General features: G+C 38.6%; 1 protein-coding gene across 1 annotated transcript; it reads left to right on the top strand.

Annotated features, from left to right (window-relative positions):
- Positions 1-18,849: 18,849 nt before the first annotated feature.
- smad7 (SMAD family member 7) lies at positions 18,850-22,339 on the top strand. The gene is made up of 2 exons (XM_061733657.1): positions 18,850-20,320; positions 22,176-22,339. The coding sequence occupies exons 1-2, from the start codon at positions 19,855-19,857 to the stop codon at positions 22,277-22,279; spliced, it is 570 nt and encodes a 189-aa protein (XP_061589641.1). The 5' UTR covers positions 18,850-19,854; the 3' UTR covers positions 22,280-22,339.
- The last annotated feature ends 4,668 nt before the right edge of the window (positions 22,340-27,007 follow it).

Genomic DNA, 27,007 nt, shown 5'->3' with positions numbered 1-27,007 from the left:
ACTGTCGCACACTATCAGTTATCACAGAGTATAAGCGCACTAAAGTAGTGAAAGTGCCTCATGTCTTTTTTTTTGTCGTCATGGCTGCAGAGGCATCAGAAACAGAGGCGGCGTGTCGCTGCAGAGGGGAAAAGTTTACAACACAATGGCCCCCACTGTGCCACCGAAGCTCCCACATCCCAAGAGAATTTCATGCATTTTAGCTCCATTGTGACGATTTTCATGCTTGAAATTCTCGCACTCTCAAGGACAACATAATGGATGCGATTTGATGTAAAGAATGGCTCGTTTTCAGCATGGGGTCGACGGTAGGTGAAGGTGACACCGCACGCTCGGTGACACCGAGGGGCTGTCTCGCTCCGCTCCGACTCTCACCTGCTCCCAGCTCTATTATCATAGTGCCAGATGGTTGAGCGGAGGTTTCCACAGCGACATGGCTGTCCTTGGTCCTTGGCGGTGCAGGGTGACCTTACCAACAGCTCCCATTTCAGATGGCAGAAGCAAGATAGATTGGGGCTGCGGATTCTGGGATGTAGGTGTGTGGGTTTTAAAAAAAAGATCTAAACACCATGTTTGTGCCTTCTCTTCAAGGCCAAGGTGGGATTGTGTTGACTACCAGTTGACTGTGACTCCAGAAACCGAGGTCACATCCAGATCAGATTCTACATGAATGAATGAATGAATGAATGAATGAATGAATTATTTTATTTTCGTGTCCAGACATTTAAATGACCCATCCCTCATGGGATTACACAGACACATTAATTACATCAAAATATAACATTCCGGTGTGTAAACCACCTACTTCCAGCTACAAATAATAATAATGATAATAAGCAGCAACAAATAATAATAATAAATAAAATTAAAATTGAAATTAAAACAAAATAAAATAAAATATCCCACACTAGAAAATGAAAAAAAAAAATAAAAAATACACCCACAGAAATACCGACCCACACGCACACAGCCCCCCCATACCCTGGTCCATATAGTTAGAGAAATAACAGGAATAATCGTTCAGTTGCGGCTACAAGCAGCAAAATTGTCACACATTCTCCTTAGGGGTTGCTCTTTTGATAAAACCATTGTGCCAAAAAAAATTGGTTGGGTTTTTTTTTGAGTTTTTTCGGGTTTATTTTCGGGTTTTTTTCGGGTGTGTTTTGGGTTTTTTCGGGTTTATTTTCGGGTTTTTTCTGGTTTATTTTCGGATGTGTTTCGGGTTTTTTCGAGTTGGACCCATGGACTTACACTTTGACTTCCTTGTAACATATATCAGTCCCAGAATCCTAATATTTTGCAAAATTTGAGTTTTTTTTGTTATGTTTGACACTGGTAAAATGGATGGCAGTGTATACTTTAGTATTGTTAGAGGTTTTGTGTGTGTGTTTTTTTTTTTGGCACAATGGTTTTATCAAAAGAGCAACCCCTAAGGAGTATGTGTGACAATTTTGGTGCTTGTAGCCGCAACTGAACGATTCACCTGTTTTCTGCCTGTTGTTTCTCTAACTAATAATTAGATCATATCATAACTCACTCCACAACAGCCAATACCAACCCTTACAGACAGTTGAACCAATCCATACAATAATAATATGCAGTCCATGTCACAGAGAAACACACACAAATTGAGGATTTTATCCCATATAAGTTACCTTTCTCCTTCTATCCCAGGCTTTAAATAAAAATTCAGAAAAAACTAAAATATTTTCAAAAAGATATTCAATTAAAACGCCTTCCTCCATACTTAACAGATCTAAATCAGGATTATAAATTCTTTCAAACAAAACGTGACGTAAATCATGATATAAAGGACAATATAAAAGAAAATGAATTTCACTCTCCACCACATTTAATTCACAGTACTGACATATTCTATTTTCTTCAGGTTCACCTCTATATCTTCCTGTTTCAATATGCAGGGGTAATATACCACACCGTAACTGTGCACAGAGTGATCTCTTACTTTTAGCCGGATTATAATTAACATATTTTTCACATTCATACTTTTTCTTAAATTAAATCTTAAGTTTTGGCTTCTGCAGGATTTCTTTTACCCATAGTTGTGCATATTTAGACTGAATATGGTCATGAAATTCCTCTATCACTACCTTTTTCATTTGAAAATAATGTTCTTCAAGTCCTCCCTCTACTAATAAATCAAATATTTCTGAGGCCCATTCACCACCAACTGAAAAATCCCAAAGAAAAACTTTACTAGCAACCCTATTAGTTGGTAAACCTAACAGCCTGTTCCACAATCTCACCATACTGGACTTCCATCTGGTTTGACAAAAATCCCACCCCATATCTCCATTTATTGCCAGAGTAGGTGCATATTTATGAAGACCCAAAAAAAATCTAATAGCTCTATTATGAATATTAATATTCTTTTGAAACCCTTTATAACCCCAAATATCTACAAGTGATGTGGAAAGTCGGGCACATGGAGACCGCTTTGCGACCTGGAAGTCATTAATGTGACCGATCACCACAGTAACGGCGGGAGGGAACCTTCGGCTCAGCAGTTTTAGGATGAGGTCAGAGCAAGAGGCACGAATGAGAACGACTCTCGTTAGATTTGAATATGAAAGTAAACGCAGGCACACAAAACATCCTACTGTCCTGCAAATCTCCACTGGAATGAAAACAATGTCTGAGTGGGCTGGACCTTTTAATGGAAAGACAAACAAACAAACAAAGAAAAAAGAAATCACAAAGACAAATGAAGAGCAGACAGAGGCATCGGCATGATCTTGATGTCTGCAAGAAACCAGTTAACTTATCTTAAGTGACAAATAAGATGCAACGTAAGTAAACAAGCTCCGGTCAGTTCAGCTCAGGAATAACGTTGCTTGAAGGCGCTTATGTCATATTTCTACTTATACATTAAAACTTTAGTTTGCTCGAATCAATCAGTGCGGTGCAGCACATCAGCATTAAAGGAGGCATTTTCCCTTGTTTTTTCACATTCAAACACAACATGAATTCAAATCTCCTTTTCAAAAAGATGCTTTAACAAAATTTGTTGAATGGGAAAACGATCTCATTCACAAAGTTGTAGAAAAGAAATAGTATTGAAACCAACCAAAACAATGCAACCATCTTATCTAAACAACCTCATACATATAAAACACATATCACAGAAATTCTTGATGTATTTTTACTAGTGTTTGTTTATTTTTTTTGTTTTTTTAATTTTATTTATTTATTTATTTATTTTTTTTTACTAGTGGTGGGACTCCATTAAAAAAATTATCTAATTAATTAGAGGCTTTTTAATTGATTTATCACAATTAATCGCATTTCAATATTTGACAAGAGAAGCAACATTTTTCAATTTAAATGGATTTTGGTATATGACTGAATCATTGAATTGACACATAAATGAGCTTAAACAACAAAAATGTGTTTATTTTGATAATTGATTGTTGAGTGCAATATGAATAATAGGAATATGATTGCATTGTCCACAAGGCACAAACTTAAATTCAAGTTAGCTATATTCAAGCTTTTTCAGGACTTTTTGTAAACTTTCTATGTCTCACACATTTGTTTTTGTTTAGTAAAATTAAAAAACAGCACTTTCAAGTACATTCCAGAAAAGTGGAAACTGAACATTGCAAAACAGTTATGCATAAAATAGTTGGCATGAAATAAACAGACCAACAGTTAAACATAGAGTGCGCTTTCTACCATAAATGGTTTTGAAAAACAACAGAAACAAAAATGATCCATCAACTGATGACAGCCCCTCCTATTCTGCCATTGTCCTGAGCAAAAAACTTTGCAGGTAGCGGAGGCCGGAGGAGCTCCGCTGATAGGCAAATTCTTTCTTGCACAATTTGCACACAACTGTGCTTTTATCCAGGTTTCCACTCGGTAGTTTTTTTAAAACAAAGTTTTTCCGCCCACCAAACCCAGCAACGACTTCCCATCAGTTTGGGTTTCCATAGTTGTTCCTCGTGTTGAGTTCTGTGCGTCAGTATTACGGATAACTTACTGTATATCGGGAACTTGTGCAATGAGAAACGTTCCGCACTGTTTGGAGTGCAAAAGTAAATTGCGATTAAATGCTTTTTTTTTTTGTTGCGTTATTTTTCTGTAATTAATTAATCGTAATTAACGCATTAAAGTCCCAGCCCTAATTTTTACAGATGTAACCGTCTGGTCAAAAACATGTGTACTGTCCACCAAACACGTGACTCTAAAAAGATTTGCTTACTTACAATTTTGAGCTCAGCTTTTGGACTCAAATGTCTTTGTTGATTTGTGAATTTCATACAATTTTGATTACTATTACTGAAAGTATTGGTCTTATTCTTAAATGTTGAGTGTAAAAATAATGTCTAAATCAAATGGCTGTGTCTGCTGGGTAAATTTCATATCCATGAGGCTAGATTTCTCCAGGTTATGCCAAATAAAACTTTCACGTGGGACTTGAATCCTTCAATTTGCAAAATATTTAAAAATAGGAAAGCCTCATCAAGTCTTATGAAAAATATTATGGACCATATTACCACATAAAATCACCTCCTTTTTCTTTAAAATGTTTTTCCTCACACTCCTTGTACTGTTTATATCATGTCAGTATAATATGATAATGTCATATTTGTTTGTATATCATCCATATATTGAAGTTTTTTTAAAAACAAAACAATTTTACCTTCATTTTGTGGTTTTCCTGCTTCCGCTTTGATGACGTAGTAAATCAAAGCGGTCAGTGTCCATTTTGAGTTGGTTGAAAAGCCCCAAGAGATCCAATACAAAAGCTCCCTTTTCAACCATGTTTTTACAGCGTTGCTCCTGGAAGCTGGTTCTAGGCGGTGGAGTCAAACACCCACATGCTCCACACCACTCCCTCTTTGACGCTTTTATTTTTACATTTTAATTTCTCTTAAGGCCCTGACACACCAAGCCGATTTACGGCCGTCGGGCCGTCGTTGAGCGTCGGTGAGCGTCGGTGCTCGTCTGTCGGGCTAGTTTCCCCGGTGTGTCCCGCACGTCGCCACAGGTCGGCCTCCTGTCGGGACCTTTTCAGCCGATTCGACATGTCAAATCGGCGTCGGCCGTCGGTCAAACAGCTCACTCTGTGATTGGCTGTTCCCAGAATTTCCCACAATGCTTTTCGTCGTCATTTGCGGACTGAATAAAAAAAAAACATGGCGGACATTTCTTATGAATAAAATCAATATTTTAAGTTAGTTTCTGCATAAAAATGCGTTTTGATTACATTTCTAGCGAGAAATATATATTTTACTTTCATAATATTCACTCACTGAATGTACATAATCACTCGCTTGTCTTTTTCAAACCGCGCCAGAATAAAGGCTGATTTATGGTTCTGCGTTACACCAACGCAGAGCCTACAGCGTAGGTTACGTGGCGGCGCACGCCGTATTAGGCTCTGCATTGATTTAACGCTGAACCATAAATCAGCTCCCGAGCCGGCAGGCTGGCAGAAAATCCTGAAATTTTCGGAGCAAATTTCTTAACAGGCGTAGCTACAACTGTTAGATTTCATCTATTAAACCAACATTTATCTTCTTAAATGATTTATTTCAGCCAGCGGTGATGCTTCAGAGTTTTGTTTGTCTGTTTTGTCTGCTGGTATGGAGGGGAATTACCTCTCACGCATGCGCAGAACGTACGTGAGCGAACCGACACAGCAGTCAGCAGAGAGTGGGCGACGTCGGGTTGGTGTGTCAGGGCCTTTAAACTTTGCACCACCTCATTCAGAGGTTCAGCAAATGCAGAGACAAAGATGGGGGGAGCTAATTCATTCCTTTGTAATCTGGAAGAGATTAACGTGGCCTCAAACAACACAACACTTTATTTCAGATGTTATTGGTTCTCGCTTTTATACATAAATTTATGTGGAAAAGAGACATTCATCAAAGCTGTTAATGATAACAAACTGCATTCTTTTAAGCTTATTGTTTATCCGTCCACCCATTCGTTTTCTATACCCGTTTTTAATCCTTTGCAGGGTCACAGGGGTCTGCTGGAGCCCGTCCCAGCTCATTACAGGCGAGAGGCGCTCATTGTCTATTTAAACCATACATTTATTGAGCTGAACTACATTTTGAAAGCGGTGCATGAGATAAATGACGAGTCAAAAGCAAAACTGCTGTAAATTAAGTGTGGTTGCTGAAACTGGTTCACATGCTGCATCGCCATGGAAACTTGTTTTCGAGATAATGTAAAACCATCGCTTAGAAAATTACAAATTATACATGTAACTATATATATATATATATATATATATATATATATATATATATATATATATATATATATATATATATATATATGAAGTGTCTGACTTTCACTGAGAGGCATCCTCATGGAGGTGTCTCAGTGGAAACGGTGCTTAAGCAGAATAAACAAGGACTGAATGCTTTGTCTGATGACCTTTAACGGTTTGAGGAATATTAATACATTTTCTTTATTCAAATCACTGAACTACAAAAGGCATAAACGTGCAGCATATTCCACTATACGATGTCTGCATGCTCATTTTTACATTCATATACATCATATACAGTAAAATGTTTTTAAAACTGATATGAATCACAGTGGATTTGTTTCTTTCACCTGTAATTATTAAACATGTAACTTAGACACAGTTTTACCAGCTCTACCTAGCTCTCTCAAAGTATAAACATACATAAATATGCAGTAAATATAATTAAGGTTAAATAAAATAATTCATGTTAAAATTAATTCATGTTTAAAATAATAATTCATGTTAAAAATACATGCAGTAATGGTTAAGCGTCAGTTGAAGGTGAGACAATTTATGTCAAAATGCATTAAAATGATAAAAAAGAAGGGAAATTCATACTTACCTGACAACATGCTAAAATAATTGACAAATGGGTAACTTTATTTGTAAATGTGCAATTTAATGTTAAGGTTTGGGTTTCACAGTATTTATTTATTTAGGTGTTTATTTTATGGTATTTTCTGCACTTATCTTGATTTTGTATGCTTATTTCCTATTATAATAATAGTAATAGTAATTTGAATTATGTACAGAATTTAAGCATTTTCTTTTTGTGTGTTTTGATTGAAAGGTTTTTCACCTAATGGCAAAAAATGGATTATGCACCTTGGAAATAAAAGAAAGAAAAGGAAAAGCTGTCTGGTCATTGAGTGGATTCCAGTTAAAATACTCTGGGTAGATGACATCCCTTTCAAGTGGGGAAAATTGCATGGCAAAAAACCTAAGAAACTTGACAGTATCGAGTCCACTCCATACTCCATGTTGTAAATCTCCCTGAAAAGTATTTTATACCTACATTATATCCTTTTTTTTCTTTTTTCCAACAGCCAGGATGATTACATACTGTACATGCTTATAATATACATTCCTGCGTTCCTGTGTGGAGTTTGCATGTTCTCCCTGTGCCTGTGGGGGTTTCTTTAGGTACTGTGGTTTTCCTATGCGTACATGTCATCTATGTGACCCTGTGACGGACTGACGCACCTCCACCGTAGCCCGACGACAGCTGGGATACACTGCAGCAGACCCCACCCGACCCTCAACATGAATAAGTGGACAGTGGATGAATCACACCAAACTGTTTGCATATCAAACAATGCATAAAGTATCAGTAATTCGACATCCCACGAATCCAAACTGACCTCATCATTTATAAATGTCCAGAAATCAGAGCTCATGGAACATTAAAATAAAGTAATATATCATAATTAGTCAGAGCGTTGCCATGGATAGCGTATGACTTACAGTATACACTTATTAAGATGGGTTTCTAGCTTACAAGCATTATTCCAGAAGGAAAAAAAGCACCCTAGCAAATGTAAATATAGTCAAGTCAAGTCGAGTCAAGATTATTTATAAAGCAACTTAAAAACAACAATAGCTGACCAAAAACTAAAGGTGACCGAGCTTTTGCGGTGGCCGGCCCTAAGCTGTGGAATAGTTTGCCACTGAATATTAGATCTGCTCAGACCCTAGTGATTTTTAAGTCTTCTTTGAAAACGTATTTATTTTCTTTGGCTTTTGGTGTACGATAAATAGTTGCCTACATTTGTGAGAAGTAATTGTGCACTTTATGTGTCTATTCTTTGCCGTCTATTTTCTACTTTCTATCTTTTATTACTATTTTATTGATTATTCTAGCATGTTAGTGATTTTATTGTTTCTGCATTTTGTACTATATTTTCTTGTGGTATTGTTTCATGTTATTGTATACTGTACAGCAGTTTGGTCGACCTCGGTCGTTTTTAAATGTGCTATATAAATAAAATTGACATTGACATTGACATTGACATTGACCAAAGTGCTGGACAAGTGAAAGGAAAACCAGAACAAAACAATAAAAAAATTCCTGGTAAGTTAAAGGTTAGTGAAGTGAGTTTTAAGATGAGATTTAAAAACAGCCGTAGAAGGAGCCGGGCGTAGGTGCAGCTCGGCCCAGAGCCAGGACCGGTACTGCAGAGGCCCGGCCCCTCCTGATCTGTAGCCTGGAGGGGAGGACTGTCAGGCGGAGTTGGTCAGTTATCACCAACTCTGTGTCTGAGTTGGTCAAATATACCGTATTTTCTGGACTATAAGCCGCACCTGCATACAAGCCGCATCCGCTCTATTTAAAAAAAAAAAGATATGCAAGCCGCAGATATTTATGTTGTTAGATTAGATATTTACTACATGTACAGAAGGATTTTGAACTGTAAATGATGTACATGTTTGTACCTAAATAGATCCTTTCCTAACAGTGTCTTTTAACACGGCAGCAACTTTGCTGATTAAAACGGGACAGAACCAAGAGAAAATAACCGGTATCTATTTATCTATTTATCTGTTTGAAATCTGCTTCTACCTACTTCCAACTGCTAAAGAAGTAGCGTATTTTTCTTTGCATTTATTTTGTCTTAGTTTTGATTCTAATTCCAGTTAGAGCGCCCTGAGCGGTGGAAGAAAAATCCACAGAATAGCCGCACCTTTGTATAAGCCGTTGAAAACCTATGTAAAAAGTAGCGGCTTATAGTCCAGAAAATACAGTACTTTGCAGGTACATTCAGCCACTGTAGTTCGTTAAATATGCCCAGAAGTCACGGGGAGCCAATCAAATGAGTCTATCCTTGTGACAACTGAGCAACAACATAATCTGGATCCAAACAGTGCAGATATTGGGAAAAGTGGCCGCATTTAGATAATTCTTCTGCAAGATAGGTATATCCTTGAATACGACACCTTGTTCATTGCTATGATTGGTCGTGGTGCTAACCAGCTGCGTGCAAATGTAGTTTGATAAGCAAGCGTTAGTGCATCCCTTGGATGAGGCCCTATGGATGGTTTTCAGACCTGCATCTTTCTAGCTGTGGGTCAAATATATCAGACTAATCAACCCTGGCAGCCTGGAGATTTAATTGAACTTATTAGACAAATATACAAACTAATTTCTCTTAATTATCAAAGAATAAATAAACTATTAAATCCCCAAATACTACTTCATAATTCAGAGTTGTAATCTAGGTAGCTGGACAATGTAACTGAGGACTATCTAATGATCTTACATAGTTTTTGATGTTGGTTAGCTACGGATAAGGTTACTTTATTAGCTGCAAAATTTAACAGAAGTTATACATCTTGTTTATGTGTATTTATGAATGAGGCTTACAGTCTTTAATTAAGAGGTGCCGATGTAAACCACTATTGCTCATATCTATTACAGCATACAGGACTGTCTCAGAAAATTAGAATATTGTGATAAAGTCCTTTATTTTCTGTAATGCAAAAAAGTCATACATTCTGAATTCATTACAAATCAACTGAAATATTGCAAGCCTTTTATTATTTTAATATTGCTGATCATGGTTTACAGCTTAAGAAAACTCAAATATCCTATCTAAAAAAATTACAATATTCTGGGAATCTTAATTTTAAACTGTAAACCATAATCATCAATATTAAAATAATAAAAGGCTTGCAATATTTCAGTTGATTTGTAATGAATCCAGAATATATGACATTTTTGTTTTTTTAATTGCATTACAGAAAATAAAGAATTTTATCACAATATTCTAATTTTCTGAGACAGTCCTGTATATCTGCATCTCCAACTGCTTTACTCCGTCACTATTTTAACCAGATTTAGCATGTTGGTTTGTTTGAGCAGCAGTGACGCTGGAGACAGTTTTCTGCAGAAGTTTATAAGAACTGCACTGTTCTTTAACTGCACGTTCAGCTTCATCCATCCTCCTGTTTTACAGAGCCGGGAGACTCGTTAATGTGAGTTGTTATGGAGATGTGGCATGTTTGCTTGTTTATTTTTTTTAAGAACACTGTGACTATATTACCCCCTTTTCCACCAAACTGGTTCCAGGGCTGGTTCTGGTTCTGGGCCAGTGCTGAGTTTGGAACCGGGCTTTCTGTTTCCACTGACAAAGAACTGGCTCCAGGCCAGAAAACAAACCCGGTTCCAAGGTAGAACTAACTCTTTGCTGGACTAGAGGAAAGAACCACTTACGTAAGCGGAGGGGAGAGTTATTAAGACTAAAGGCAATAGCAAGACTGGGAGACGGAGACATTTTCAAATAAGAATGAATCTGGATGCAGCAAAGCATCATGGGTCTGAGGAGGAGACAACCTGTCTTTTACCCTGCGTTCACACTGAAAGCGTCACGGGCGTCATAGGTGTCTGGCTGGCATTCATTGTCTATGAAAAACGGGCGTGGAGAGGCGGCGGGAGCGGTGGGGCCGGCGGGAGAGGCGGGAGTGGCGGGGCGGCGGGGCGGCGGGGCGGCGGGGCGGCGGGGCGGCGGGGCGGCGGCGCGGCGCGTCAATTTAAAGTTGAAAAATCTGAACTTTATGCAAATGAGCAGCGGCGACGCCGAGGCAGCGTCCAATCACACACCGGGATTCCCGAAGCGAGAACTCTCAATGCAGATTGTACTTTCATTTAGAAACAAACGTAGGCTACACTGATTCACATGCGTACAGGAGCAGAGCTGTGCACTAACCAACTTATTTTATCAGAAATTAATATATTTCATCCAGCAAAATGACATTTTGCTGGTTTGACTGCTGTTTTTACCTGAACTGATCACGTGAAACACGTATCTGATGGGTGAGGAGCTGGATGGTCCCAACGATTTTATTTGCTACATTGATCCAACGAAAAATAATTAAAACCTGTGCTTATTAATCACAAAACACAGTTTAAACATCATGACCAAATCCGCTCCGACCCGGTGTGTCAGTATCAGCGCAGACAGACTGCAGCTTCGCCTGAATTATAGTTCCGCGTTAAATCCACGACATAGCCGACGGCGTAGGGTCGCAGTACGGTGTGCGTCGCCGCGTACCCTATGCCGTCGGTTCTGCGTTGGTGTGACGCGGAACCATAAATCAGCCACCGGGAGCAAGGGCTCGCTGGGTTGATGTTGATCCGCGGACCAAACTTGTTAAGGAGCATCAAACTCACCCTTATTTACGCGGAAATTTACGCAGGCACTGACGCTTCCAGTGTGATTGCACCAAGCGGCGAGATGCTGGCGTCGGGACGCCCGTGACGCTTTCAGTGTGAACGCAGGGTAAGAGATGTGTCCACGGAGGAGCTACGTGGACCAAGTCCTATTAGAGCAGATACCTGGTTGTTGCTGCAACTTTCACGCAAACGCAGCAACGTAACTGATATTTGCAGCGGCATAATTTATTTATTTATTTATTTATTTATTTATTTGTTTATTTATTAAGGATCCCCATTAGCTGGTGCAGCCAGCTAGTCTTACTGGGGTCTCCAACACATACAGTACAATCACAATTAAAAAGCACACAAAACAAAAATCCAAACATAAAAGCCAAAACAATACATACAATAAATAATAGACAAACCCGTCATCTAAAACAAATCATATCCACAACACACCAAACAGATGAAATTACTGTCTTACATAGAATTTAAGTTTCCTCTTAAAAAGTGATTTACTGTAAATACAGCGGAGACACTGAGGTAGATAATTCCACAGAGACATTGACCTGTAGATAAAAGATAGTTGTAAAGCATTTGTTTTTGAACGAGGTAATGACTGACGTTTGCAGTGACGTAATGAGGCGAGCCACGTTACCCGAGCTATGGAAAATAAACTCTCAGGTTCTCAGCTGGTTCGCAGTTGTGAACCAGAACCAGCCCTGGAACTGGTTTGGTGGAAAAGGGCTATCTGAGGACTTGCAAAACAAATGGAATAATTTCACTTGCCTCTTGTAAGACAAAGAGGACTAATGTCTAGATCTGTGATCAGCAACCCGTGGCTCTAAAGCCGCATCCGGCTCTTTAGCGCCGCCCTAGTGGCTCCTGGAGCTTTTTCAAAAATGTTTGACCTTTTTTTTTTCCTTTTTTTTTCTTCTTTTCTTCTTTTTTCCTTTCTTTCTTTTTTTTCTTCCTTTTTCCTTTCCTTTTTAATCGCAACATTTCGACTTTTTTCTCAAAATTTTGACTTTTTTCTCGACATTTCGACTTTTTTCTCGACATTTCGACTTTTTTCTTGACATTTCAACTTTTTTCTCGACATTTCGACTTTTTTCTCGAGATTGTACTTCAACATTAATCTTGCAAATTTTTGACTTTTTTCTCCAAATTTCGACTTTTTTCTTGACATTTCAACTTTTTTTCTCGACATTTCAACTTTTTTCTCGACATTTCAACTTTTTTCTCGACATTTTGACTTTTTTCTCGAAGTGCATAATAAAAAAAAAAATCTCCCCCCAGTTATAACTAATATAAAAACATGCAGCATGTGTTGTCTTCATTCTAAGGCTTATACAAGACTTTTCATTTTTTGCGGCTCCAGACATATTTGTTTTTTGTGTTTTTGGTTCAATATGGCTCTTTCAACATTTTGGGTTGCCGACCCCTGTTATAGATGACTGAAAGTCATCAGTTGAACAGACTGGTGAAGCTTTATTTTTCTGGTTGCATGTCTCATTCGTAAAATGGCTTGTTTTTGTAAGAAACATGCAGGAACTGGACACACAGAACACTTGAGAATGTCAGAACGCTCTTTCTCTGTCATGAAGATGGAAGCCCTGCTGGAGATGTTGACATAATAAGTCTTATAGATGACAATAAGATGATACACATTCAGCTTGTATTTCACTCCAGGATTATCATTTGTCTAAATTATGCACTGACATTTACCAGTGTAGGCGTTTTTGCACTTTCCCGACAAGCTAACAGATGTGGAAGTGCTAGGAAAAAATAGTCTCCTTTATCTTTTTAATTAAGGTTGTCTTATTCTTATCATTCTTATCTTAGCAATAACCCTGCTCCCTGTGTGCCATCTTCACCCTGTTTTGAGCACCTCTTTAATTGCATATGCATGCCCCCCTTGTCTGGGTGCAGTCACTGTGTCAATAAGTTTTAGTAAAGGCCTATCTAGAATATTAATCGTCCTTTTTCTGTTGTGCAGTTTTGCATACCATCTCTAAAAATGAAGAAAATTAAACATTGTAACCTGCACTCAAACTTAAGATTTACTCTGATGTAAAGCCATGCAGTTAGAAAATCTGTGAAAAATAAATAAAACAAATAATCTCATAGGCTGGCCCAACCCCAAAGGCTAATCTTGAAATCACGGCATGCTTTACGACCACATGGTTAGTAATCTATTCCTAGTTTTGTGCATATGTCCAGTTTCAAGACACTTTAACTGCAATTTGCATGTGTGCATAGGATAACGATAACGATATATGTTGTATATAACTTGAGATTTCACTCAAAATATCCTATCACATAATATAAAAACCATCTAAAATACCCATTAAAGCAGTTGTGCTCATTGATTTGCAGCATCATTGTCCTAAACATTAAAAAAGGAGACAAGCTCAAAGTAGAAATCTCAGATCATCGATTCATTTCAATGATTGTGCCCCTCTAAACTGGGATAAGCACGTGTGAAAATGAAAAAGTCAGACTTTTGAATAGAAGCTCTATATGCAGTATTGTTGTATTACTTTGTTAGAAAGCCTTGTCGTGATAATAACCTTTTCTTTGCACTAAGGTCTTTTAAAGATCACTTTTAAGCACAGATTTTTTGTGGAGAGTTGTTTTTTTTTTCCACTTTATTTTGGTTTTGATTAAAAATGTATACATTTGGGGAAGACTATTCCTTTTCATAAGTGAAATCAAACCATCTCTGCATGATACTTCATCTCATTAGGAGTCACTTATAAATTCTTTGTGAATATTTGGGACGCTTTCAGTATCGTGTTGAGTAGTAGCCTATTTGGTTTGAAACAAGAAAAAAAACCGCGGTTGAATTGGTTTGATATTGGATATTCGACATTCAACACCCATAAAACTTGTGATACATACCCCTGATTTTGGTTTAGGTTTAATGAATTCAACACCCATAAAACAATCGGTGTTATGTATCACAAGTTTTATGGGTGTTGAATTCATTAAACCTCATTAAATCAGCCCATAATATGATTTTATAATAATTACTCGTTGTGATATATAGTCTAGATGACCATGAACACATCACAAGTAATATGACCAAAATCAGTGGTATGTATCACAAGTTAAATGGGTGTTGAATTCATTAAACCACATTAAATCAGCCCATATATATGATTTTTAAATCAGCCCATATATATGATTTTTTAATAATTACTGTTTTGTGATATATAGTCTAGATGACCATGAACACATCACAAGTGGTTTGACCAAAATAAAAAAAGCACCCAAGCCCAAACGTGGTGACGCGCTGTGTTTATTAAAACCAGCCCTGCCCCTTTATGCAAGGCCAGTCTGCAGACAGACTCTCGAGCCAGACTGAGATGGGAAACGGTCAGATAAAACTGTCTACTTCCTGTAGTCTGGAGAAATAGTCTCATGGACGCAAAGAAAGGGAAGGGCAGGGAGATGTATGGAGAGGGCGGGATGGAGGGTGTGTGGTGGTGGTGGTGGGGGGTTTAAGTGCGCAACTGCTGCAGCCACTTCCACAATGCCTTTGACAGAGCTTTTCCCCTGACTGATTGCTTCCAGACTCCGTTAAAAAAAAAAAAAAAAGGAAAAGGCACAGCCCCTCTGCACCGTTTGGGAGCTGCTGCGTCGCGCTCCTGCTCCAGCAGCGCCAGTGGGGGATCCGGGGGACAATGCGGGGATGAACTATTGACAACCAGTACTCGAGTTGTAAAAAAGAATCAGGGGGGATGGGGGATTTTATCATATGGGGACAGATAATTTGTGCTGATTACAAATAATATAATATAATACAAATAATAGCAGTGACCAAAACACCTGCAGAAATACTGCAGGAATGACATAGCAGCAGTTAAATGCAGCCTTCTGTAAGCTTTAAATATCCACTGGGCTTACATCAAATACATCAAAACACAACAATAAAAAACTGTTTTCTGAACTTATCAATATGACTCTGTCCTTCACAGGATAAGTAAAATGGATCACTGCAAAAACTCTAAATCTTAACAAAAATATTTGTCTTATTTCTAGTTAAAATTTCTAATTTTGGTTAAAAAAAATCTCATTACACTTAAAACAAGACTCATCACTGGAAAAAACAACAATTTTCACCTGTTTCAAGTAGATTTTCACTTGAAATAAGGAGAAAAATCTGCCAGTGGAACAAGATTTTTTTGCTTGTAATGAGAAGATAAATCTTGTCCCACTGGCAGATTTTCCTACTTATTTCAAGTGAAAATCTACTTGAAACAGGTGAAAATTGTCAAATAAGTTATTTTTCTGGTCTTATTTTTCTGGTGATGTTGAAATATGTTGAAATAGCAGTAAAACCACATTCATTGATGAAATGACATAAGGGATGGAAAGGGGGGATGGCAGTTTTACAGGAGGGATGATTTGGACCGTTTTTATTTCAGGGGGGATGCCATCCCCCTTCATCCCCCCTCATCCCCCCTCAACTCCAGTACTGTTGACAACCCTCCCCCTCCCTCCCCTTTCCCCGCCGCCGCACACACACACCTCTTTTTCTCCCCAAGCCCACACATCTCTGCAATCATTATCTGCCGCCTACCCCCATGCCCTGCAGCGACTCGGTCATATTAACATACTGCTGACTGCACCCCCTCCTCGGGACGTCTGTCGAGGGAACTGCCGGGGAGACGCACGCATGGATGGGAGGGAGACATGGGTTTTTTTAGGCTACGTGGGCATTCATGAATTTCACCCATGTTGCCCACAGTGAAACTGGGAGACCCAAGCAGAGGTTTTTATGAAGTGGTGACGCGCCAGATGTTGACAGCTTCATTTATTTATTTTTTCTCAATGTGTCAGAATCAGAATCAGAATCGGAATCAGCTTTATTGGCCAGGTTCGAACATTGTCCAACAAGGAATTTGAATTTGACTGGTAATTTTGCTCTTTGGTAGTAAAATAAACAATAAAACAAATGTGGAATTTCTATGATACAGAATAAACAGAATAAACATTTAAGGTGCAGCAGTTTGAGGTAGAGAAAGAAAAGAAAGGAAAAGGGACAGTTTTGTATAAAAATAAAAAATAAAATAAAGATAAAAATAAAAATAACCTATTTACATTTTTACAAGACAATTATACAAAAAAAAATACAAAAATATTATACAAATTATACAAAGAAATATAATTTGTATAATCTTTTTGTATTTTTTGTATAATTTTTTAATTTAATTTTTTTGTGTCATATCTTATACAGTTTACGTTATGGATATACTAAACTTCCACCCTTTTACGTTTGTATTCTGTCTTTAAAACTGTAAATATAAACCACATTTGATACAGAATAAACAGAATAAACATTTAAGGTGCAGCAGTTTGAGGTAGAGAAAGAAAAGAAAGGAAAAGGGACAGTTCTGTATAAAAATAAAAAATAAAATAAAGATAAAAATAAAAATAAAAATAACCTATTTACAATTTTACAAGACAATTATACAAAAAAATACAAATTATACAAAGAAATATAATTTGAATAATCTTTTTGTATAATTTTTTAATGTAATAGTTTTTGTGTCATATCTTATATAGCTTACGTTATGGATATAATAAACTTCCACCCTTTTACGTTTGTATTCTGTCTTTAAAACTGTAAATATAAACCATATTTGCTCAGCTCAAACCTTTGACTGTCAAAATAAATATGGATTGTGAATAATAGAGCCGTGAAAGACCCATGTACAAATCTGCTGTAAGGAAAGACGGGACCCATTGATCATTGGCTAATGGACTGTTCTGCCGGATAAATAAATATGGATGGGATGGCTGTGATGACAAGACAGAGAAAACTCAAAGGAGTCGTGTCTGCCCCCCCTGAAGGCCAAACGTCCAGAGGGGGGCAGCAGCAGGCTCCCATTTGCGTCTCAGTCATGTACATGGGCATTATATTTCCGAGAGTTGCCTGACAGGCACTTTTTCTGCTACTTTTAAAGTTAGATCCCAATTCTAATCACAAGGGGATGAACCAATTTCACATAAAATACCCAAACTACCATCAACTACAAAGTCAGCAGCTGTCCTTTGGTGGAGGTGCAGCCTGACAGTCCTGATGGAGGGAAAACTTCCCCTATGGTGAAGTAAAACTGTCCTGTGCGGTCACCATGACAATAGATGGAAGGATTTGTTGGAAGGGGAAACTGAAAACTGGACTCACCTTAACGTTCACACATTATCGACACACATGCCTGCTTTGAATTAAAAAAAAAAACATTTATAAATGGTCAATTATAAATGGCTTAAAACAATTATTATTGTTATTATTATTATTATTATTATTAGGCTGTGCACCAATTATTTTATATCTGATGATTCTGTGAATTAGCCTAATTATTTACATTTACTACTACTTAATAGTTGTTAACTATTAATTACTGTCATTTAGCAGACGCTTTTCTCCAAATCGATTAATTTACTTTTTATTTCAGCCTTAATGTGTCATCTTCCCTGATTTTCTCTAAACTTTGTCAACCTTTTCGATATCTTTTTTTTTATTATAGTTACTGGGAGACTTACGACGGAGTATAAGGGCCAAACTAAGACAAAAAAAATGGGAAATTACGAGAATAAAGTCATAATATAATGAGAATAAAGTCGTAAAATTACGAGAATAAAGTCGTAATGTTGCGAGAATAAAGTCGTAATAGAATAAACTCGTAATATTATGAGAATAAAGTCGTAATATTACGAGAATAAAGTCGTAACATTACGAGAATAAAGTCGTAATGTTGCGAGAATAAAGTCGTAATGTTGCGAGAATAAAGTCGTAATATTACGAGAATAAAGTCGTAATATTACGAGAATAAAGTCGTAAAATTACGAGAATAAAGTCGTAAAATTACGAGAATAAAGTCGTAACATTACGAGAATAAAGTCGTAATATTATGAGAATAAAGTCGTAATATTATGAGAATATAATTTATGAGAACTCTAACAGGAAGAGCTTCTTCTCCCTGTGTTGAAATGAGGAATATTGAGCATCTTGTGAAGTTATATTTATATATTTATAATATATTAGGACTTTATTCTCGTAATATTATGACTTTATTCTCGTAATTTTACGACTTTATTCTCGTAATATTATGACTTTATTCTCGTAATTTTACGACTTTATTCTCATTACATTATGACTTTATTCTCGTAATTTCCTTTTTTTGTTTGGCCCTAATACTCTTACTTATTATAGTATATTATAGTTTTATTTTTTATTTTTTAATACAAAAAAAGATTTGTCTACTTGTCTGTGCTTAGTGTGCGCACGCACAGTGGGTCCTACTTGATCTGTTGTTTGCGCAACACAATCACATTTCTTTTAAGCGACAGGGTGTCTAGACACACACGTGACCAGGCGCGTCAATGCGCACTGGAGACCGGAGACGGAGCAAGGGCACCCAAACCATCCGACTCATTTACAGCCTTACAGGCGCACAGCCCTTTACCCCCGGCGCGCAAGCGGTTCTCTGCCACCCTCGTCCACGGAAACTCCGTGCGTAAAAGCTCTGGATTATTGTCATTTGAAGGGAATCGACTGCTGAAAAAAGCAGCCGGCTCGGTCGGTGCGTGGACGCAAAGCAAAGCGAGGGTCTCTCTGTTTCTCTCTCCCTCTCTCTTTCTCTCCCTCCCTCCCTCCCTCTCTGCTGATCTGTGTGGCTTATACTGACGCAGCTCCACTCCGGTGAGAGATTCAGACCTGGATTTGCTCAGCGGCTCCACGGACGAGACTCGACTCCAGGCAGCAGACCAGAGCGCAATCCCTTCCTGCAGACGATCAGACGATAAGGGATAAAAAAGAGAAAAGAAAAGCTCCTGGGCGAGTCTGGCCAAGAAGAAGTCCTCTCTGCGCAGTCGGATCAAGGATTTTGTGGATTAATGCTCTTGGAGACACACGCGCCGAGCTTTGCTTTTCGTTGGATAATTTGCAATAGGGGTTAATTACACCCCCTTTTCTGCAAAATAAAACCACAGAAATATTATTCTTTGGCAGTTTTTATTTGCTGAAAACCCCCTGGTGTGGATCAGTTTGAAATTGGAATTTGTAACACATCCAGGAGGTTGCATGCATGGTTGTAGACGTGCGTGCGCTGCTATACGTGCATTATTATAGAGTCCACAGCGTCTGATGGTGATGGTGGTTTATCCCCGGAGGAAAAGCTGACTGTCCCGTGAACCCTGGCTGCTTTTCGGAGATCCTGTCTGCAGGAGAAAGCAGTGGAGACTGGCGCATGCCACAGATTTCCTCTGCTTTTCCAGCGCCCGGTTTTTCCACCGTGTTTTTTCAGGCTGCTTGTCATCGCCTGGACTCGGATCCCGGTATCTTCATGATTTGCGGACACCATGCTCGTTTTTTAGCCGGGAAACCCTCTTTTCGTCCCGCATGTTCAGGACCAAACGATCGGGGCTCGTCCGGCGACTCTGGAGGAGCCGTGCGCCCGCGGAGGGCGACGGGGAGGCGGATAGAGGGACACATGGCCCCGGGGGCTGCTGCATGGGCAAAGCGACAAAGGTGGGCAAGCCCAACGCCGGGTCGGAGGCTGAATTGAAGGCGTTGACCCACTCCATACTGAAGAAGATCAAAGAAAAACAATTAGAGGTGCTTTTGCAGGCTGTGGAGTCCAAGGGGGGAGCCCGGAGTCCCTGCTTGCTCCTGCCCAGCAAAGTGGACGCCAAAGTGGGTCAACAGTCTTACTCTCTCCCCATGCTGCTTTACAAAGTGTTCAGGTGGCCGGACCTCAGGCATTCCTCGGAGCTGAAGAGGCTGTCTTGCTGTGAATCCTACGGGAAAATCAACCCAGAGCTCGTTTGCTGCAACCCGCACCACATGAGCAGGCTTTGTGAACTCGGTGAGCTGCACTATTTTTGGTATACCCTCGTCTCCTTTCTGTCTTTCTAAACTTCAAACTTCAAACTTCAAACTTTATTTATTTATATATAGGGGTGGGTATTGGGAAGGACCTCACGATACGATACGCATCACGATACTTGAGCCACGATACGATACACATTGCGATATCCCGATTATTATATTCTACATAGTTCACCGAAAAATTTTAAAATGCATTACACATCTTAAAATCCAAGTTGTATATATGTTTTATTATAACTATACAAGCTAAAGTTACAACTTATTTGTATATGTTTTTCATATTATTTACATCATATGAAATTAACATTAAATTTAGTATGAGGTTGCTTTAATTATGTGGCAAATGATAATAAACACAAGAAAGATGGGTACTAAAACCAAGGACAGGCACAGTGATCAGTCAGTATAGATATAAATCCATAAATAAATAAACCTCTGTCCATTATTTTTCATTTTTTAAGGACAGGCAATTGTGTTATATAAAAAATAAATTATAAAATGAAATAAAACGTGAAATAAAACCGGAGCTCAGTGCAGGGCCCTCCCAGGGTTGGTAGAGAGTGGCAATGCCCAGGACTGTCACTTAGGTAGGAGCACTGGGTGATATAATGGGAAAAAAATCGGGGATAAAAAATAAAAAATAAAAAAATAAATCGATATTCAAATTTTAATATCGATATTGAATCGGCTGGAAAAGTATCGCGATATATTGCCATATCGATATTTTTGCCCACCCCTATTTATATAGCACCAAATCATGCAATATAAATGCAACACATGGTGCTTTACATACAAAATAAAATAACAATCAAAAATACAATTTAAAACATCCCATACGACCCCAGGTGAGGAAAACACTACCTATGGGTGGCCGTCCACACCGAGAGGCTCCACCGGCCATGACCACAAGGACAGCAAATGTACTGAAATTGGGTTTAATTCTCTTGTGATTGGACCTCATTCTTTTTTTTGTGCCTTTTTTAAGCAACCAAGTTCAAATTCAGATACGTTGACATTATGTCAAATAGTTTCCAGAGTCTTCAAGGGCTAATTAACCTAATTCAAATGACATCACCTCTCTGGCACAGTGGTCTTTAGTTTCCATGAGGTCAAACATTGAACCCGACTGCGTGCCAAGTGGTTCGTTTCGTCATTTGCCTATTTACTTTGACAATGTTGATTTTTTTTTTTTTGTGTGTGTGTGCTTTTAAACATGTTATTGGGTCTAAGGGGTCCGTTTAAAGACTATAAGGTTAAGGCATTTCCCCCCGCCTCCAGTTTTTAAATGTGACAAATGTTCATTTTAACTCCGCTTTTCAAACAAACAGCGTGGCGAGTATGTCAGAATTTCATAGTTGGCATTTCCAAAGTGCAAGAGCGACTTCAGCCAGGGCTTCAGTCTTTCCATGGATAAGTTTCCAGCCTCTCTCTCTCTCTCTCTCTCTCTCTCTCTCTCTCCCTCTGTCTCTCCTTCTCTCCCTCTGTGTGTGTGTGTGTGTGTGTGTGTGTGTGTGTGTGTGTGTGTGTGTGTGTGTGTGTGTGTGTGCTTGCCTGGCGTCCCGGGCCAAAAGAGGCCCGTATCTCAGTTTGTCCTAGACGCTGATAGTGGCCCTTCTGGCGCCAGGCGGCCCCCTGTTTATCTGCCTGCCAATGAAAGGCAATAGCCGCCCGGCCGGCCGGCCGGCCTCAGTGCCTGCCTCTCCAGGCGGAGCTGACAGACACAAATCTTTTTTTTTCCCCCCAAAGAATGACAACTCTTATCATAAAGTTTAAATCTCTCCCATTTTTTTTTCTCAAGCATTGCGTTTTTCTCTCCCTCTCTCTCCATGCAGAATCTCCTCCTCCTCCATATTCACGCTATCCCATGGACTATCTTAAACCACCAGGTGAGCTACATGTTCCCCCAAATTCACATTTATTTGACTGTCTTTACTAGGAATGGGTGATATTTTACCGTTCACGATAAACGTCAAAAACATTCCCCACGGTAAGAATTTGTCATCTCACGGTAAAAATGAAAAATAAATTGAGGAAATGAGCCTGAAAGAAAGAAAGAAAGAAAGAAAGAAAGAAAGAAAGAAAGAAAGAAAGAAAGAAAGAAAGAAAGAAAGAAAGAAAGAAAGAAAGAAAGAAAGAAAGAAAGAAAGAAAGAAAGAAAGAAAGAAATGAGCCTGAAAGAAAGAAAGAAAGAAATGAACCTGAAAGAAAGAAAGAAAGAAAGAAAGAAAGAAAGAAAGAAAGAAAGAAAGAAAGAAAGAAAGAAAGAAAGAAAGAAAGAAATGAGCCTGAAAGAAAGAAAGAAAGAAAGAAAGAAAGAAAGAAAGAAAGAAAGAAAGAAAGAAAGAAATGAGCCTGAAAGAAAGAAAGAAAGAAAGAAAGAAAGAAATGAGCCTGAAAGAAAGAAAGAAAGAAAGAAAGAAATGAGCCTGAAAGAAAGAAAGAAAGAAAGAAAGAAAGAAAGAAAGAAAGAAAGAAAGAAAGAAATGAGCCTGAAAGAAAGAAAGAAAGAAAGAAAGAAAGAAAGAAAGAAAGAAAGAAAGAAGAAAGAAATGAGCCTGAAAGAAAGAAAGAAAGAAAGAAAGAAAGAAAGAAAGAAAGAAAGAAAGAAAGAAAGAAAGAAAGAAAGAAAGAAAGAAAGAAAGAAAGAAAGAAAGAAAGAAAGAAAGAAATATTCCCGTTGATGACACTTTTTGTATTTGTATTTTTTTGTATCGTTATTGGGATAAATGCCAGAAATTACCGTGATAAATGTTTTTGTCCATACCGCCCATCCCTAGTCTTTACATTAAAAAGCAATGCTGTTGTTTGTGTGTGTCGGTATTTATGTCGTCCAGATCTGCATTACCCATTCACATAGTCTGGCCACTACCTCTGCAGTGCATTTGTGTGTGTAGGAAATGGCTCCACGTTATGTTGTGATTTATGATAGGAGTGGAGTGGCACGCCTGGCTGGCTGGCCAAGTCCAGCATGGCTGGCAGCCAGCGTAAGGCAATACAAAGTTGAGATACCAGCTATAGACTGACTGGCATGTCGCTGGGGCCGGCGTGTATGTCTGAGGAGGGGTTTTATTTGTACATCCATCTATCTATTGTGAATCTCAGCGCTGAGAGAGAAACAGAGAGAGAGTGAGCAGTTTCTCTGGAGCCAGTCCGCCTTTATCGGCTGAAATGATCGACAGATTAGTGTGTGCGTGTTTGGTGAGGGGTGTCACGGTCCCACTTCTGTGTAAGGGTGTGTTTCGAAGATTCGAAGCAGGAGAGGGAGTTTTAATTTCTTCCACGCTTGAAGCATTTGTGATGGCAACAGTTTTTTCTTTTTTCTTTGATGCGTTTTGACCCTAATTGGTTTTTCCCTCCACCTGTGCCAGGCTCCACATGCCGCTCTGCCCTTGTGCCACAAAATGTCATCGGGTTATGTCATCGCCCCATTAAGTCAGTCCTGAAGGGTCTTAAAATTTTACACTATAACTTAAGTAGACGTCAGAGGGAGAGGCAGTTGGTTGTCATGGCTTGTGTAGCCCTCAGTTTTTAAAATGACATTATACATTACTTTCTCCCTCTCTCTCATTTGCCTGTCTTGGGCCACGTTTACACGTAGCTGGGTATTTACAAAAACGGATATTTTCCCCTCTACGTTTTCAAAAATATCCTCGTTTACACGGACTCGCATGAAAACGCTGTTAGCTTCATGCCAGCCAATCAGAATCCTGGAAAAAAACATCAACAAATGACACGTGTAACTTCCAGTTAAGGCTGATTTATGGTTCTGCGTTACACCAACGCAGAGCCTACGGCGCAGGGTACGCGGCGACGCACACCGTACGGCGCGCATCGCCGCGTACCCTACGCCGTAGGCTCTGCGTCGATTTAACGCGGGACCATAATTCAGGCTTTACTTCCAAGACGGAACGAGATCTTTCGTTTGGAGTGAGAGAAGTGGAGTTACTTTTAAGTGTGACTTTAGAATATAAAACAGGTAAAATACAAGAAAATATTGACGGCGGCCAAACTAATTGTAAACACAGGTCGCACAAATGATGCTGGTGACGTTTCTGTTGCATAATGTGACGTTCTGTAGCCTAAATCTCTGTTTTCCTCCGTTTTCCTCCGTTTAGACGCAAACGTGAAAACTGAGTTTTTGAAAATCTCCACTTTGGCCGGAGTTTTCAGAAATTATAATTTTTGGGGGCTTTGAGCTCCGTTTTCGTGTAAACGAACGGCCAAAACGCATGAAAACGCCTCCGTTTTTGCCCCGTGTAAACGGGGCCTCATTTGCCTGTCTTGGTGTCCTCTCAGGGAAGAGAGCCAGCCAGTTAGGCAGGAGATGGAGAAAGTGGCTTTCAATGATTGGAAACAATAGGAAGTCATTGCAGCTGGTGCAGCTGCAGCTACGGCCCCCCTTCGCCCTCTCTTTGTCATCGGCACTAAAGCAGCTTCGAAACCTTGAATCCAGGCAGAGTTGGTCTTAAATATTGTCCGTAGAGTCCTCCTTACGCTCAGATTTGATGGGCTTTGATGGGACGGTTCAGCTGGAGACTTTCCAGTCATGAAAGGAAACAAGGAGGTAAATAGGAAATGCAAGTGGGATGCTGAACAGGAAGTAATTATGCAACTCATGTTACCACCCTGTTTCCACTCTCGGAGCAATCTGACACAACTTAAATCGTTGGGACTGTGTCTGAATGAAATGTTGCCAAAAAGAGCAACAAGTGGAGAAACATCTCAGGTTTTCTTATTGGTCTGCAGTTGGAAGTTTATACTTCAATCCTTGGACTCTTTACTGAAGTCATATATCCCCCCCCGCCGGTATTTAACCACCCAGCCCATTGGTTCCTTTAGTCACACATAGTGAAAGTGAAGTTGTGGCTTAGCCAAAGAGGCGCTGTCTGTCTGTCTGTGTGTTTTATATTTGTGTAGGAAAGTGAAAGATGTATTAATAGGAAAATGGATAATGATGACGAGAACACACACACGTGTGCACTAGGGATGGGCGGTATGGACTAAAAAATGTATCACGATAATTTCTGGCATTTATCCCGATAACGATAAAAATGACGATAAAAAAAATACCAATTCAACTCCACCTTTGTAACTATAAATCTATCACCACATTCAGTCTTTGGAGCCAAAACACTGCTCTAAAAGATACTAAATGCTACTACTTCTTTCTTTCTTTCTTTCTTTCTTTCTTTCTTTCTTTCTTTCTTTCTTTCTTTCTTTCTTTCTTTCTTTCTTTCTTTCTTTCTTTCTTTCTTTCTTTCTTTCTTTCTTTCTTTCTTTCTTTCTTTCTTTCTTTCTTTCTTTCTTTCTTTCTTTCTTTCTGGCTCATTTCTTTCTTTCTTTCTTTCTTTCTTTCTTTCTTTCTTTCTGGCTCATTTCTTTCTTTCTTTCTTTCTTTCTTTCTTTCTTTCTTTCTTTCTTTCTTTCTTTCTTTCTTTCTTTCTTTCTTTCTTTCTTTCTTTCTGGCTCATTTCTTTCTTTCTTTCTTTCTTTCTGGCTCATTTCTTTCTTTCTTTCTTTCTTTCTTTCTTTCTTTCAGGCTCATTTCTTTCTTTCTTTCTTTCTTTCTTTCTTTCTTTCTTTCTTTCTTTCTTTCTTTCTTTCTTTCTTTCTTTCTTTCTTTCTTTCTTTCTTTCTTTCTTTCTTTCTGGCTCATTTCTTTCTTTCTTTCTTTCTTTCTGGCTCATTTCTTCTTTCTTTCTTTCTTTCTTTCTTTCTTTCTTTCAGGCTCATTTCTTTCTTTCTTTCTTTCTTCTTTCTTTCTTTCTTTCTTTCTTTCTTTCTTTCTTTCTTTCTTTCTTTCTTTCTTTCTTTCTTTCTTTCTTTCTTTCTTTCTTTCTGGCTCATTTCTTTCTTTCTTTCTTTCTGGCTTATTTCTTTCTTTCTTTCTTTCTGGCTTATTTCTTTCTTTCTTTCTTTCTTTCTTTCAGGCTCATTTCTTTCTTTCTTTCTTTCTTTCTTTCTTTCTTTCTTTCTTTCTTTCTTTCTTTCTTTCTTTCAGGCTCATTCTTTCTTTCTTTCTTTCTTTCTTTCTTTCTTTCTTTCTTTCTTTCTTTCAGGCTCATTTCTTTCTTGCTTTCTTTCTTTCTTTCTTTCAGGCTCATTTCTTTCTTGCTTTCTTGCTTTCTTTCTTTCATCTAACACAGAACCATAAATCAGTTTTACACAAAAACGTCATCAATGGGAATTTATCGTTTTTATCGTGAGATACAAATTCTTACCGTGGGGAATTTTTTTGACGGTAAATCGTGAACGGTAAAATATCACCCATTCCTATTGTGCACACAAGAAAGATTGGCTTAGTTATAAAGACAGGAGTTTTTGACCCCGCTGCCTCAGGGAGCTGCCAATCACCAACTCCATCCCATTACCGAAGGTCGATACAATTTTGTATACCAAAGACTTTGCTTTATATCAGCATGTGTTGAATCATCAGAAAATCTGCATATTAACTTTAAGGAAGGCAATCAGATGTAGTAAATACCCGCATGAAGCGGAAGAGTGATGGCTTTTATGATGCCCGTGAGCAGGAAGTGGGGTTATATGCTTCAGAGTGCCAGTCTTGCTCTGGCAGCCGCAGTCAATATAAAAGGAGCCCAGGCATAAAACGCCACCTTGTTTCAGCTCTGGGGAATATAAATCAGGCAGTGTTTGGCTCTTTCTC

This window comes from Cololabis saira, chromosome 11 (assembly GCF_033807715.1).
Source record: "Cololabis saira isolate AMF1-May2022 chromosome 11, fColSai1.1, whole genome shotgun sequence".
Lineage (NCBI taxonomy): Eukaryota > Metazoa > Chordata > Actinopteri > Beloniformes > Belonidae > Cololabis > Cololabis saira.
This window is presented reverse-complemented; position numbering and strand designations above follow the sequence as displayed.